The sequence below is a fragment of the Macaca fascicularis genome, chromosome 7, assembly GCF_037993035.2.
Source record: "Macaca fascicularis isolate 582-1 chromosome 7, T2T-MFA8v1.1".
In the NCBI taxonomy this organism is placed as follows: Eukaryota; Metazoa; Chordata; class Mammalia; order Primates; family Cercopithecidae; genus Macaca; species Macaca fascicularis.
The window spans coordinates 83,519,450-83,534,109 of record NC_088381.1 but is presented as its reverse complement, the minus strand read 5'-3'; the positions used below and the strand labels follow the sequence as shown (position 1 = coordinate 83,534,109).

At 46.0% G+C, this 14,660-nt stretch overlaps 1 protein-coding gene across 3 annotated transcripts in view; it reads right to left on the bottom strand.

Moving 5' to 3' along the window:
- The window catches only part of IGF1R (insulin like growth factor 1 receptor), a 319,076-nt gene extending 304,686 nt beyond the window's left edge, over positions 1–14,390 (bottom strand). For 2 of the 3 annotated variants that reach the window (XM_005560575.5, XM_005560576.5), the window contains exon 1: positions 13,277–14,390. In XM_005560575.5, coding sequence (XP_005560632.1) covers positions 13,277–13,370 — 94 coding nt within the window. In that variant the 5' untranslated portion in view covers positions 13,371–14,390. Of the gene's footprint in view, positions 1–11,865; positions 12,104–13,276 lie in introns of those variants that run through there. The other variant, XM_073996803.1, reaches the window with a different exon arrangement.
- Positions 14,391–14,660: the final 270 nt, after the last annotated feature.

Below are 14,660 nucleotides of genomic sequence, written 5' to 3'. Positions count from 1 at the left end.
CCATGGAGCAGAAAACCACTGGAGGCCCTCAATCTACATATCAGAAACAGGGTTCCATACTCTTTGTCACCACTCACCTTCCACTCCCACTCCCCCTCCACAGGTAGGGACATGACCTTGAACCAGTCAGCCTGGTTAACCTAAAAACCCCTTCTCTTCAGGCACAGAGAAGCAAGGCGGTTACTTAGTGGTTTCAATGACCTGAGACTCAGATTTCTGGGCTCAAACCTTTCACTGTAGATGTGCAAAAAAAGACCCTCCTTGGCCAGGCACAGTGGCTCACACCTGTAATCCCAGCACTATGGGAGGCCGAGGTAGGTGGATTGCTTGAGGCCAGGAGTTTGAGACCAGCCCGACCAACATGCCGGAACCCTGTCTCTACTTAAAAAAAAAAAAAAAAAAAACACACACACAGACACACAAAAATTAGCCAGGCATGGTGGCACACGTCTGTAATCCCAGCTTCTTAGGAAGCTGATCCACAAGAATTGTTTGAACCTGGGAGGAAGAGGTTGCAATACAGCAGAGGTTGCAGTGAGCGGAGATTGTACCACTGCACTCCAGCCTGGGCAACGGAGCAAGACCCTGTCTTTAAAAAAAAAAAAAAAAAAAAAAAAAAACCGGCCCTCTTCAACTGGCAGCAATGGCAGCAATGCCCTGGTGTTGTGGGAAAGGAGGACTGGAAGCCCCAGAGAGAGCCCATTAGGGCCACCCACCATGAGGAAGAGAAAAAAAGAAAAAAGCATCCATTTATTGGATGCTTTCTATTTGCCAGTTTTGCTGGGCAGATTGGATACATTATCTATTGCTAATTCTCATGGCATCCCTGCTAGAGCAGTGTTATTCCAATCACAGGCAGAGACACTGAGGCCTGGAGCTCCCTTTCCAATATGCCTCCATGCATGAGAGAGAAGGAGACAGTGAATTGTTTGAGAGGACAAGGCTTCAAAGGAAGCCCTGCACATGTGCGAACCCCACAGAGAAGAGCAGAGCAAAGGCAGGCCAGGCTGTCTAGGTAAGTTCACATCCACCCGGTTCAGCATTCACATGGGAATTTCACAAGATGTTTTTTTACAAGCTGCTTTTGAAAATTAACATTCCAGCTTCAAATGATTATGTTTACATTTTCTGCAAGAAATATCCCACCCTGCTCCTCGGGAGAGGAGACTTTAACGATAATTTCTAAGGTGTTCATTAAGTTCAGGAGTCCTCTTTACATCAACCTAGACAAGTAAACTTTCTTTTGTCCAGAGGTAGGGAGCTGGCCTGTCTCAAATCGTCTCCAAGGGCCCCACCAGGAGACTGTCAAAGGCCCTCACCAGCAACCAAAACCGGCAGGGTTGGGAAGGATGCTTAAGTGATAAAGAGATCTTTAGGACCTTGCTACTGTCCCTCCCAGGAGTTAATGCAAAAGTTTACTGGCCTCACCAAGAAAACAATGCAAGAAATAGAAGCCAACTTCCATACATGGTAATTCTGCTAGTTCCAACCACATCTCCCTAAAATCTCTCTCTCTCTCTCTGCCTAGTGTTTTGAGATCTGAAGGCTGGAAGGGCCTGTGAAATGACCTAGGTCCACCCTGTCACTCAAGGTCAGCAGGTGTGCAAGCACCCACCCGACTTTCTGAGATGCCACCCTGGCCCTCTGCATCAGGCCACTCCGGAGACCACCAGGCAGCCGAGTCCAGCCTGCAGATGCTTCCTCCTCAGGTACCCAGCTCCACGAAGGTTTAAAAGCACATTACAGACATAAATTGGTGCCAATGAATTATTCATTACATCTATAGGGAACTTATGGAACAAAGTCTCCATCCACAGGGATGAGGTGATCTGGACACAAGGCCAGACTCACAAATGACTGTTCCAGGAGTTCTAATTTTTTTTTTTTTTTTTTTTTTGAGACGGAGTCTCGCTCTGTTGCCCAGGCTGGAGTGCAGTGGCCGGATCTCAGCTCACTGCAAGCTCCGCCTCCCGGGTTTGGGCCATTCTCCTATCTCAGCCTCCTGAGTAGCTGGGACTACAGGCGCCCGCCACCTCGCCCGGCTAGTTTTTTGTATTTTTTAGTAGAGACGGGGTTTCACCGTGTTAGCCAGGATGGTCTCGATCTCCTGACCTAGTGATCCACCCGTCTCGGCCTCCCAAAGTGCTGGGATTACAGGCTTGAGCCACCGCGCCCGGCTGGAGTTCTAATTTTTTAATTCACCTCAATGTACAAAAAACCTAATGAAACAATGATTTTAAAGATAATTTTATTACTTCAAGTTCCATGCAGCAGTAACTGGTGTGATAAAATGTTTCAGCTGGCAGAGGTGCAATGATTAGATGAAAATAAATGTGTACAAAAAAGCACTTCAAAGTGAATGGGGAGTATCCCTTTAAGAAGTCTTCAGTTTCTTCAGCTCCTCCTACGCGCCAGGCACTGGGCCACCTCCTGGGAATTCAAAGATAACCAAGGTACCATTTGGGGGAGATGCCCAAATAGGAGGTATAGCAAGAGACCAAGTCAGTGCAATCATTCTGCATGCAGAATGAAGGCCAGAGAGAGGGTGAAATTACAGCTAACTCTTAAAGGAGCTTCCCAGAGGGCAAGCTGGTAGTATTGTTTGCTATTCCAAGCAGAGGGGCTTCCACCTGCCAAGACAAAGAGACAAGAATGAGTATAACCTGAGTTGTTCAAAATGTCTGGGAGGAAGGGAGGCTGAAGTTCTCTCTGATAGCCAAAGAATTCCAAATTAAAAATAATAAAAGGCAATTATGGGGAAACAGGTTTAAGGATTTTGACATGTATAACTAAATAACCCGCTATATATTTTGAGTAATCTCAACAAGAAAGATTCTGAAAATATCAATAAAACATGAAAGAAAATACATAAAATTAGCTAATGAAACACAGACCATGTGGGACCTAACACTAATCCTGGATGTTTTTATTCTTATTTTCTGTCAGTATTTCTGGCTGGCGAGCATCTTAACCACATCGAATAGCCAAAGGGGAGAGATAAGAGAATGATAATGAAAGTGTTACTACCTATTTAAATAGAGCGATGGAAGGGCAATCTTGCTGTATTTTTCCAAATGAAATCAGCAGTGTTTTTTAAATCTCTAATCTCAAAATAAATATTTTGGAGCTTTAAATTTATTAAATTTATTAAAGTCCTGTAAAAGTATCTTAAAACTCTAACTGTAAAAGAAACACTAAGTATAACAGCTCTGTGCAGTACTGCATCGTTTAAGAAGACCCTAATTCTCTCAGCATAGCTCGCACTGACACAGTAGAGTAACCTTAATCCAAAACTGTAGCCCAGTGATTTCTTCAGAAGCCTGTAGTATCCACATTTTCTTGCAATCAGTCCCTAGGAAGCAAGCCAGAGAGTGGGTTGGGATCACTATCTTCCTCCTCGGGGCACTGTTAATTCAGTCACCGAATAGGCTGAATTTCCGTTCTGGCCACTAGATGGAGCCTAAGCATTGGTGAGATGGGCAAAGTGCACACTGGACACCTCTCAGGTGTGAGCAGAAATTGACAAATGAAAAGATTAAGGGGGAACATGTAATAAACAGATCTTTGAAATGGAAGGCAAACTGCAGGGGGTGACTACCGTTTGCTATAAAAAAAAATCACAACTGCTTAATAAGTAGCATGCCATCTTGTTAATAAGCACCTTACCAAAATAAAGTATTATTATACATTTATTGAGCACCTATGTGCCAGGTTCTATACCATATTTAAATGGCAAGGGCAACCAAACATCAAGTCAGCCTTATATTTCTATCCAAAGAACATCTCTGTTCAAGGATGTCACATCCCTAAGAGCATTAGCAGCTGAAGTCTGAGGGCTTAATACCAGGTGCCAGGTTCTGTTCTAGGCACTTGACACATGTATGAATTTGTTTGATTTTTATGAATGTTAAAGTAGGTTATATTAAAATTATAATTTCACAGATGAGGAAACTGAGGCACAAGAAGATTAAATTATTTGCCTGTGAGCTTAGCTACTGGAGAGCTCAGATTCAAACCAGCCACTTTGGCTCCACGGTCCTAATAAAATTACAAGCAAGGAACAAGACAAAACGAATCACTGTCAACCAACAAAACTGTGGGTTATGAACTCAGAAGGAGTAATGGGGAAGTAGATATATAAGTTAGGGAGATCCCAAAAACCTTCAAGAAGGAGAAGGAATTTGATTTGGAAATGTAAAGATGGATCTCTGATCTATTCGAATCACAGAAAAGGTATATGGGGGAAAGGAATCACCTGACCTAGTATTCTGCCTTTTGAAAGTTATGATCTTGTCCCTATTTTACAGATCCACCTGAAACTTGGAAATTATTTCAATTTTAAAAACCTATCCTATTTCCTCACAATTTTTCTTGTGACTTTGGTTTTCTAAACATGTTAGAAAATGTTTTCATTCTGTTGTTTAGTGAGAAAAGGAGAAATGTCTCCCCCAAATATTTGTAAGTCTCCACATTTCTATCAAGACTCAGAAAAGTTAGTAACTTTAGGACCAAAGAACTAATTGGCAGCTAAGGAGAAATTAAAGCTATGGTGGCCTTCCTGTGCTCTTAAGTGGCACTTTCTGCTATTCAGTATTGAGGGTGGAAGAAGTAGCAGAGTAGTGAAGAGAAAAAACATTCTCAGCTATGGAAACAGCAGAAGCAAAAACTTGGAGACCAGCATAGCATGGCTTACTTTCCATCAAGCTAATGCACAGATGCTGGGGAGTACTGGCAACTAACAGTGGATCCCTATAGCAAAGGATTACTAAGGACTTGTTTCATCACTTGATTCTAAGGACCTTGGACTTGATTCTAGGACCACAAGAGGCACATGCTATTTGGAGCTGGCAAGTCCATCAAACCAAGGGGATGGTACAGGAACTGGTTCAGAGGCCAACTCAGCATGTAGTCAGAGTCAATGCAGGTCTGCACTGGACCAGGCTGGAGCCAGGAATAGGGGTGAATCCGAGCGATTTCAAGTGACTCAGTGAGATTGAAAGGAAACATTCAATTAACGAGTCTCCCCAGAAAAGGACAGGCTACAGAACTGAAATTGAACCACAAATTCCATCCTGAGCCAATCTCTATTGCTGAAAATTTTACTGAGGTGCATGGGAGAAAGAAAATCCCAATTGTATCACCTGACCAAGAAAGGCTATCATAACAAAAGTTCCTACGGACTACACGATATCATGTTATGACCTAACATATGCAGTGAACTCATTACCCACAGAAATCAGACAACAGAACTAAGGGAAGCCTAACAGCAGATCTCCCTCTGCTGCTACTGGTCTCTGCGATCATTTGTTTTTGTGGCAATCTGTGCTTCTCTTTAAAGTCCTGAGTCTGTAAGCTTGTGTATTATCCCACTACAATGAGACTCAGGGAAATGAGGTAAAGAAAATAAATACAGGACAACACAGATAAATGTGGACACAACTGAGGAGGATTTTATAATCTAGACAGAATAGCTAATGACTTAGAAAACACTTTTTAAGCTGATGCAGTCAATTGGATCATGGGCTCCTACCTGGAATTTCTCTCCACGCTTCCTACTTTTTCCAGGAAGTTATCAAAGGTCACTAAGGCACTTTGAATTTGGGAAAAACTTTTATAAATAAATTCATCTCTCCTTAATTGCCATCAGGCTTCTGTTCTTTAAGGTTCTATTGACTAAACTTTGGCTGACTTAAATTGGTGATGTCTCATTTACATAATCAAGCATTCCCAATAACCAACTTTACAGAGACTAATCACGACTACATTTTTTAAAGCAGAGGACAAACTGAAAGTAAGCATTCAAAACATATCAGGAAATTTTTCAAGTTATGCTCTATAAAATATTTATGCTCTAACAACTATCAAAATATATTTGTTCTCCCAGGTCAAGAGTAATTTTTAAAGTGGTATTGATTTTTAAACTGACAAATAATTCCAAAGCCAGTTTGAGAAAGCTAGTGCCATGTTAAAAAAAAAAAAAAAAAAAAAAAAATTGCTGAACAAAAGGATACAAAACAGCAACAACGATGTATTTCAAACTCTCAGAATTTGGACAATGGATGGATGGATGGATGGAGATACACAATTTTGAACAAATGGCATTTGTATTATGTAACTCTTACTGAAGTAGAGACCTGTGGTATTAAGGGGGCTAAGAGTGCGGAGTGAGACAAAACAAAGTTTCAAAAGTTTCAAACTCCTGCCCACAAGAACTTTCCGGATTAGCAAGACTACTTTCTAAAGTCTTTAAAAATATGGGGGGGAAAAAAAAAAGATGTTTTCCAGACTATTATCAGGTGAGCAATTCATTTACTTTTATTTTTATATATGTATCTTTTGTGTGTGATGGAGTCTTGCTCTGTCACTCAGACTGGAGTACAGTGGCATGATCTCAGCTCACTGCAACCTCTGCCTCCCGGGTTTCAGCAATTCTCCTGCCTCAGGCTCCCAAGTGGCTGGGATTATAGGCACGGGCCACCACGCCAGGCTGATTTTGGTATTTTTAGTAGAAAGTGGGTTTCACTATGTTGGCCAGGCTGGTCTTGAACTCCTGACCTCAAGTGATCTGCCCACCTTGGCCTCCCAAAGTGCTGGGGTTACAGGCGTAAGCCGCTGTGCCCAGCCAGGTGAGCAATAAGGTAGGCCCAGCTATCGCTGCAGTGTGTGATGGCCCCATCTACAGGTGTGCACATCTTCCCCATGTGGCTAGCCAGCCACCCCACTACTCCAAAGAATGTGAGTGCTTCAAGACCACCAGCCATCAAGTGAGCTCCATGGACACAAGGCCCAACAACTTACCTTGCAATCGTAGGTGTTCATCCCTCATCATAAAAGAAACTACTTTCTGTTGTGGTCCAGTGAAATCAGAAGAGCAATCTATGAGTTTAAAAATTCTTGTAGGCCGAGTGCGGTGGCTCGCACCTGTGATCCCAGTCCTCCGGGAGGCCGAGGTGGCTGGGTCACTTCAGTACAACCTGAGCAACATAGCAAAACTTTGTCTGTACTAAAAATACAAAAAATTAGCCAGGCATGGTGGTGTGTGCCTGTAGTCCCAGCTACTTGGGAGGATCACTTGAGCCTGGGAGGTCAAGGCTGCAGCAAGCGTGATCACACCACTGCATTCCAGCCTAGGTGACCAGAGTGAGACCCTGTCTCAAAAAAAAAATATATATATATATACACATATATATGTGTGTGTGTGTATGTGTGTGTGTGTATACATAGTCCAGGGCAGGAAAAATAAAAATTTTAAGCTTGCTTACTAGTTCTGTTATTGTTGTTGTTGTTGTTGTTTTAATAACATGGCAGTAACATCTATGGTTTGACTGATATCTTTAAAAACTATGGTAAGACATTTTATAGTACCAAATAATTTCTAAACCTAAAGAACTGCATCCAGTAAGTACTCAACATATATTTACTGATGAAGAAAAGAGGGGGGGAAAACAACTATTTCTCAGTTCAAGTAAGGAAATATCAATGTTTCCTTAAGATTTCAAAATTAATTTAATAAAACATAAGTAAAGCTGGCATCAGTGAAAAAAGGGAAAGAAATCTTCAAAAATGTTATCTGGGACTTTCAAATGAGTAAAACTGACCATTTAAAAACAGTCTTCAAAAATCCACAGTCTCAAAATCAAACGTATTGTTTATTATACTTTGAGTCAAATAAAACTAAAGCAATTTAACAAAAGAAAACATTATGCCAAGGAAGTATGCTTCTCTTGAGATAACAGTCTAACTTGTTTTAAAGATCCTTTGTTTACTAACCATTTTATATACCAAATATATGTTCCTTCCTCAGAACAAATCAATTCTTTTCCAGACCCTCGGGGATGGGGGTGCAGGCATGAGGGGATGTGTACATATATCAAAGTTTTAATCTTTTCAAATAGTGGAACTCAGTTATGCTTCCCAAATGTCAACAGGTCTCAGTGTCCACAAACACTGGGACTGCTGCCCTCCCCCTTCCCCACTTAAAGCCACATCACATCTTTACAAACAACTGGAAAACTTCCTCTTGCTAAGCTGATGCCAAACACCATTTTCCAGGAGGGATCAGAGTGCATCATTCATTAGGAACTTTGTTGTCTTTAAAGTGTTCAGAATTTTCCTTCAGAACATCTCAGAGACTGAAATCAAGAAACTATATCCCTAGCATGTGTGCAACTATTATATATTTAGTACAATTGAGAAGAGCTCATCTCCTGGGCTCAGCACCTGTCATAAGTTGGCTAAGAAAAGCAGTTCAAAGCAAGTTCGCCCACAGGCGCAAATACCTCTTCCATGAACTAGGTTTGATTTTTAAATGAGTTTTGAAAACAAATTGGAGAAAATCACAACCTAGAAAGAAATATATCTTGTATGCTTTACAACTAAAAAACAAAAGCTTTCAGGACTTGTCTCCTCATTCTTACTCCCTCACGCTTTTAAAAACACCAAGTTATTTATAAATTATAAAATGCCCTGAAATGATGAATGCCGACGATTTCTAGAAAGCTAGCTAAGCAATATGTAATCCAGAAAACTTCAGACATAAGTCCCATCTTTCTTACAACTCAAAACATGCCATGCAACATTCATGTACACACCTGTGACTCCTAATTTTTGGAAAAAGGCAACTACAATACTGCACTTTTTAAATCACATTGCCATATCCAATGTTATAAAAAAGGCAGTGCTGCCAGTCAAGATGGGTTAACATCACCTATATGTCATGGTCTACAGTGGCATCCCCATATAATGGAAAGCACCAATGAGGCAAAAACGGTACGGTAGAGGCTTCTGGATGAACAACACTAGAGTCTTAAGTCTACAGAAATATTTTTAAAAGAACCTTCAAAATGCTGCCTACCGTCTACTTGAAAACTGCATCCTATACTGAATCTGAAAAAAAAAAATCTGAATTTCAAGAAAGTTGGTTTCATGCAAGACTTTGCAGGCTCATGCACTGAGTAGCACAAGGTCAGCTTTCATACAGTAGGTGCACAATAAGTGCTGGCTGGATTCAGTTGCTTCTTACAGCACATTCTTACGAAACAAATGAAACCAGATTTAAAAGGAAACCACCGTCCCTTGAGGGTTCCTCTTGGCAAAAACTCTAAGGCAACAAGTGAAAATGATACAGTTGATTTTCATTACTGTCCTGATCTTGCAACAATAGGAAGGGCAGGAAACATTTTTATTAGTAAACTAAGCCTTAGACAAAGATGAAAAGCAAATGTAAACAACAATTATTCTCTAGGTCTTTTTCTATTGAAAGGCCAGGGTAAATTTGGATAAATGCACACAGTTTCAAAACAAAAATGCCTTTGCCACATTTTAAAATCTTTTGTTCTGTAAGGAATTTTAATTTTATAAAAATCACTGTATATCTGAAACACTGTATCTTAAAACTACTGCATCCTAAAATTTCTTTCTCCTGCTCAGACCCTGGAACTATGTAAGAAATAAAATAAAACTACAAAGAAAAGAAAACAACAATACTGCATTAAAATGAACTGTTCATCCTCAGTCCTTACAACCACTTGTGGTCAATATGGCATATCAAAAAATGAGCGTTTAAAACATCTTAAAACAGCATTTCTTTGTTGGAAAACATAATAAAACTGGAAATACAAACAGCCATTCAGACTAAGCTCTATCTTGGAAAAAACCATCATTTCAGATTCGGTTGAGGTTTCTATTGTCAAAAATCTGCCTTCCACCAGTATTTGTGTTTTTTCAATCCAGCTCCTCAATCCCTAACTGAAGCTACATAGAACCAAGATTCTTTTTTTCTTGCTTGCCCATTTCTACTAGGGGATTGAATCCCAGTTGCTAAGCTTCAATTATCAGTTTGTTGTATTGCTGCAACTCACGGATCTGAAAAACTCATAAATGAAAAGAGAGACAGAGAGACATCAGCCTGCCAAATATATGTAGTAACTTTAATGTAATTTAAGGTAGCATAACAAGTTATTTTCAACCTGAGCACATTTCTCTAAAAAAACCAAAACGGGTTTATTGAGATGTAATTCACATACCATTAAAGTCCCCGATTTAAAGTATATATATAATCCAATGGTTTTAAGTATATTCAGAGCTATGCAGCCATCACCACAAACTAATTTTAGAACAATTTTCATCACCCCAAAAAGAAACCCTGTGCCCACTAGCAGCAGTCACTCCCCATTCCATCGACCCCCAGCCCCTGGCAACCACTCATCTCCTTTCTGCCTCTATGGATTTGCTTATTCTGGACATTTCACATAAACCGGATCATATAATATGTGGTCTTTTGTGACTGACTTCTTTCACTTTTTTGTGATATTTTTAAGCTTCATCTATTCAACCTTAACATATTTCTTAGAGTTGGACTTTTCTAATCTTTTCGACAAATCAAACATATGACCTTTTAAATTCTAAATCCTGACACAAACCCCACCCTTCCACAAAATACCATTTACTCGCTATGTCTTTCTAGAGAATCTAAACTATAATTTGCTGTTTAGGTTCTTTCAAACGTTCTTTTTCTGGGTTCTCCATCTGGTAATAAACACTAACTTCTTTAAACACCAACATTTCACATACCTACATTTCTCTGACAATAGGATGCCTGGGGTAGAAAGATGACTGAATCCTTTTAAGGAGATGGGTACAGTAAATTTAAAGTGCATGCTGACTTTTTAGAAAGAAAATAGCCATCAGATTATCTGGCTATCACTCAGAACCTCCGAACCTCCTTCATTTAGATGCTCTGGTTCACATTATGGTGATACAAAACAAACACATCCATATGACTGCCTTTGCTTCAGAAACTAAGTTTTCTAAGATAAACAGCACTCTTTCTACTGCCATCACACTAAAAGAGAAAACTCTAATGTTTCACTACGCCAGCAAAATACCTGCAACTGAACCAACAACACCCTGCCTTTATTTCTATACCAGACAACAGCCGAAAGAATGCCCTCCCTGACACGGCTCAGCACCTTATTTCTATCAGAGTTAAGTGGTCTAGCACCTTCCCGGCTAAAAACTGAACGCCCGTTCACAGGCATAGCTTTTAATCCTCCACATTTCAGAGATGGAGGGAGGGGCAGGTACTGAGTCAGTCAAGACTTCAACAAACCATAATCGAGATTTGGGGTGTCTTCTGACCACCCATGAGGTTTCAAGGAACTAACCACTTGTAAAGGGATCCTTGGGGGAAGTTTTGGCATCATGGAGTAAAAACATACATTAAAACACCCCCTCCCCTCCTGTCTGTGTTCTCAAAAACCGTCGTCTCGCACAAAGAATATCCTTCAAGAAAAACACTCCAAAAGAAAAACAGCCTATTTTAAAATGCCCGACTCCTGCGTCGGAGAAGGCCATCCCTGCTATTTTGAATTTCAGAACATTAAAAACACAAAACTAGAGAAGCTCTACAGTTTAACTGCACACCATAATAAAACGGATTATTTCTCCCGTGTCTTCTAAACCGTACTTATCATTTAAAGATAAAAAACCCTCCTTTGTCCCCCTCAAACACCACCTAAACGACTTAGTAAAGGGAGCCGGAAGGCTTTCGCCCAATCGAGTCCGCTTAAAGTTTAGAAAACAAAGAGCATGAGAGCCCAGATCTGTGCAAGGTCCGGCCCCAGTCCGCGTCCCACTCGGCAGTAAACACGCGAACCACGATCTGCTCTCGTTCTGTCGCGCACTCATTTCTTAAGAGACGTTTAAGGATTTGTTTATAGAAACAGCCTTTCTGAATTGCCCCAGTGATGGGGCCAGACAACCTCCGCTGCCTCCTACTTCTCCCCCTCACTCTTGAAGGCTCAGTCGTGATTTTTTTCGAAGTTAATCGGCACCACCTGCATACCCTCGGCTACCATTACTCACCAACACGCCCTCACCGTTCCCGATCCCAGTTCTGCGACATTTAAACTTTTAATCGTGTTCAAATTACCCCACTATCTTGAATGTACCAGTAAGCCACACTTTCAATTTTTTGAGAATAAACCCCCCACCTCCTGTGGCTGTACACACTGGGGGGAGTTCCCACTCCCTGCATCCCCGCGCTTCCCTACCTACCCCTACCCGACACCACCAAAACAAAAGCTATCAGGTTGCAAAACATAGCGAGTATGGAACGATACTGCTTATTAACTGCGTACAAAGGAAGTGCGCGGCGGCAGAAGGGAGGGCGACACGACGCCGGCCACAACAAAACCAAGGCCAGGGCTCCGCGCTCGCAAAACACAACACCCTTCCCCCACCGCCGCAGACCCTGGCGCTCCTGAAACCCACAGCGTAGGACACCTCTCGCCAGGGACGGGCGTCTCGGTGTCCCCGTGAGGCGGCGACTACACCCCGCGCTGCGAGCACGTGTGTCGGAATGCACGTCGGCTCCGACCACACACCCACCAACGCACATTCGGATGCGGCCCTAGCACCCCTCCATGCCCCTGCCCGGGAGAAACTGAGAGGCCATCCCAGAGCCCTCTGAACTGGGGGCCCAGTGGCGCTCCCCGTAAAAGACAAGCTGAGGAAGACTCCCGGCCTCGCACTCCCCGGGGAGCTGCCCAGAGAGCGCTTCCCCTCACCCCACCGCCCAGCCCCGGGACGCCAGGGGCAGGTAACCCAACGAGGAGCGGGCCAAAGTAACGGGCAAGGCCAGGAACCCTAGGAGCCCGAGGGGAAATGCATGTTGGGCGACGGGAGGCAGCGCCAGGCGCTTGGAGACGTGTCCTGGGGCTTCGGGGCCTCTCCGCAGGGCACCTCCCCCCTCAAGGGCAACTCGCACCCCGCGGGCCGGGCGGATGCCTGCTCCCCACTGCCGGATCAGCCCCAGCAGCGGAGACGCGGTGCGGCCCAGGGTGCAGTCCCCGCTGCCTTCGCGCCGCATGGGATCAGCGCTATGTGCGGAGAGGCTCGTGCGCTCCGGAGGGGCGAGGTGCGGGTCGCGGGGCCTGGGAACCCTTGGTGCCCGCCCCGGCACCAACTTCCCTACCGAGTCCTCGAGCCTAGCCGGGGGACAGGACTGTCGGCACGACTAGAGAGAAAGCCCCTCAGGCCCTTCCAGCACGGGGGATGTGCGGAGCCAGGGCCCGCTGGGCTCCAGACGAACGAGCCCGGATCCCAGGTCCGCCGCAGCCTCCCTCCCGGCAGAGCCACCCCGCGCCCCGCCCCGCCGCTCCCGAGCCCGGGGGCCCGACAGCTGCGACGGTGGCAACTCGGGTTTCGCAAACAGGGCGCAGCCCCTCGAAGGAAAAGTTCCCGCAGTGGCCGCGGGCGGCGGGCACATACTCACTTTCTCCACTCGTCGGCCAGAGCGAGAGCGCGGCGGAGAGAAACAGGAGCCCCCACAGCGAGGTCGGGGACCCTTCTCCAGAGCCAGACTTCATTCCTTTTATTTGGGACGAAATTCCCCTTTCTCAAAAAAAAAAAAAAAAAGAAAAGAAAAGAAAAAGAAAAAAAAAGAAAGGAAAGGAAACAAGTCTCAAACTCAGTCTTCGCTCCCCCTCCAAAAACAAGGACGAAGGAAACAATACTCCGAAGGCGGTGCCGCCGGGGCCCTCCGGGTGCGCGGACGGGGCGGCCCCTCAGCGCCGGCAGCAGCGGCCCAGGGCTCGGCGGAGTCGGCAACTCGAGGCGCGCCGGGGCGGGCTGTCGGCGTCGTCGGCCTCCATTTTCAAACCCGGAGAGGCAGGAAAGGGGGAAAACTGCAAAGAAAGGGGGCAAAGCCCAAATCTGCCTCGGCGAGGAAAAACAAGCCCGGCCCTTGCCGCGCGGGAGGTGGCCGGACGCCCGAGCCTCCGCCGCGGGAGGGCGCGACGCAGTTCGCAAGATCGCCCCAAGTCCGGGTCGCAGGCGAGGCCGGCGAGGGGCAGAAACCCGGAGTCAAATGAATGAGCGGCTCCCCCTCCTCCTCCTCCTCCGGGCTCCGCTCGCCGCCGCCTCCTCCCTCAGCGCCGCCGCCGCCGCGAGCTCCTTCCCAAATCCAGGACACACACAAAGCGGCGGGCCGGCCGCGCCGCGCTCAGCACTCCCGCCGCGCCGCCCGGCTCTGCGCCGCCGCCCGCCCCGCGCTGCCCCCGCCCGGCCCCCGCCCGCCGCCGCCGGCTCTGCGCGGGGGCTCCGGCTCGCTGAAGGTCACAGCCGAGGCGAGGCGCGCCGTGGAGCTGCCCCCGCGCGGGAGGGGCGTGGAGGGCGCGGGGGGGGTCCGGGGAGCGGGGCCGAGGGTCTGCGAGCGCCGGCCGCGGGCAGGCTCGCTGGCGGCGTCCCTCTCGCTCTCCCGCCTCTCTTGAGTTCGCCTGGTGCGCTCGCTCCTCCTCGGGTTTTTTCCCTTTTTTTTTCCGCTCAGCGGAGTTAATGCTGGTAAACAAGAGCCCCAGCCTCGCCGCGCCGCCGCCGCCGCCGCCGCCACACACTGGGGGCTCGCGCGCGCGCGCTCGCCCGGGTCCGCGCACACGCGCCCGCTCGCACACTCGAGCGGCCACCGCCGCAGCAGCGGCGCGCCGAGGGCCCGGCCCAGGCCGGCACGAGCCAAAAACCGGAGCCCGGGATCCCCGAGACGTGCGGAGCGGAGCCCAGGCGTGGGGCGCGAGACTGCAAGCGCCGCCCCCATGTCCCGCCCCGCCGACTCCCGCGCGCGCACAGAGACACGCGCGCGTGCCCACCCGCTCCCGCCCCCA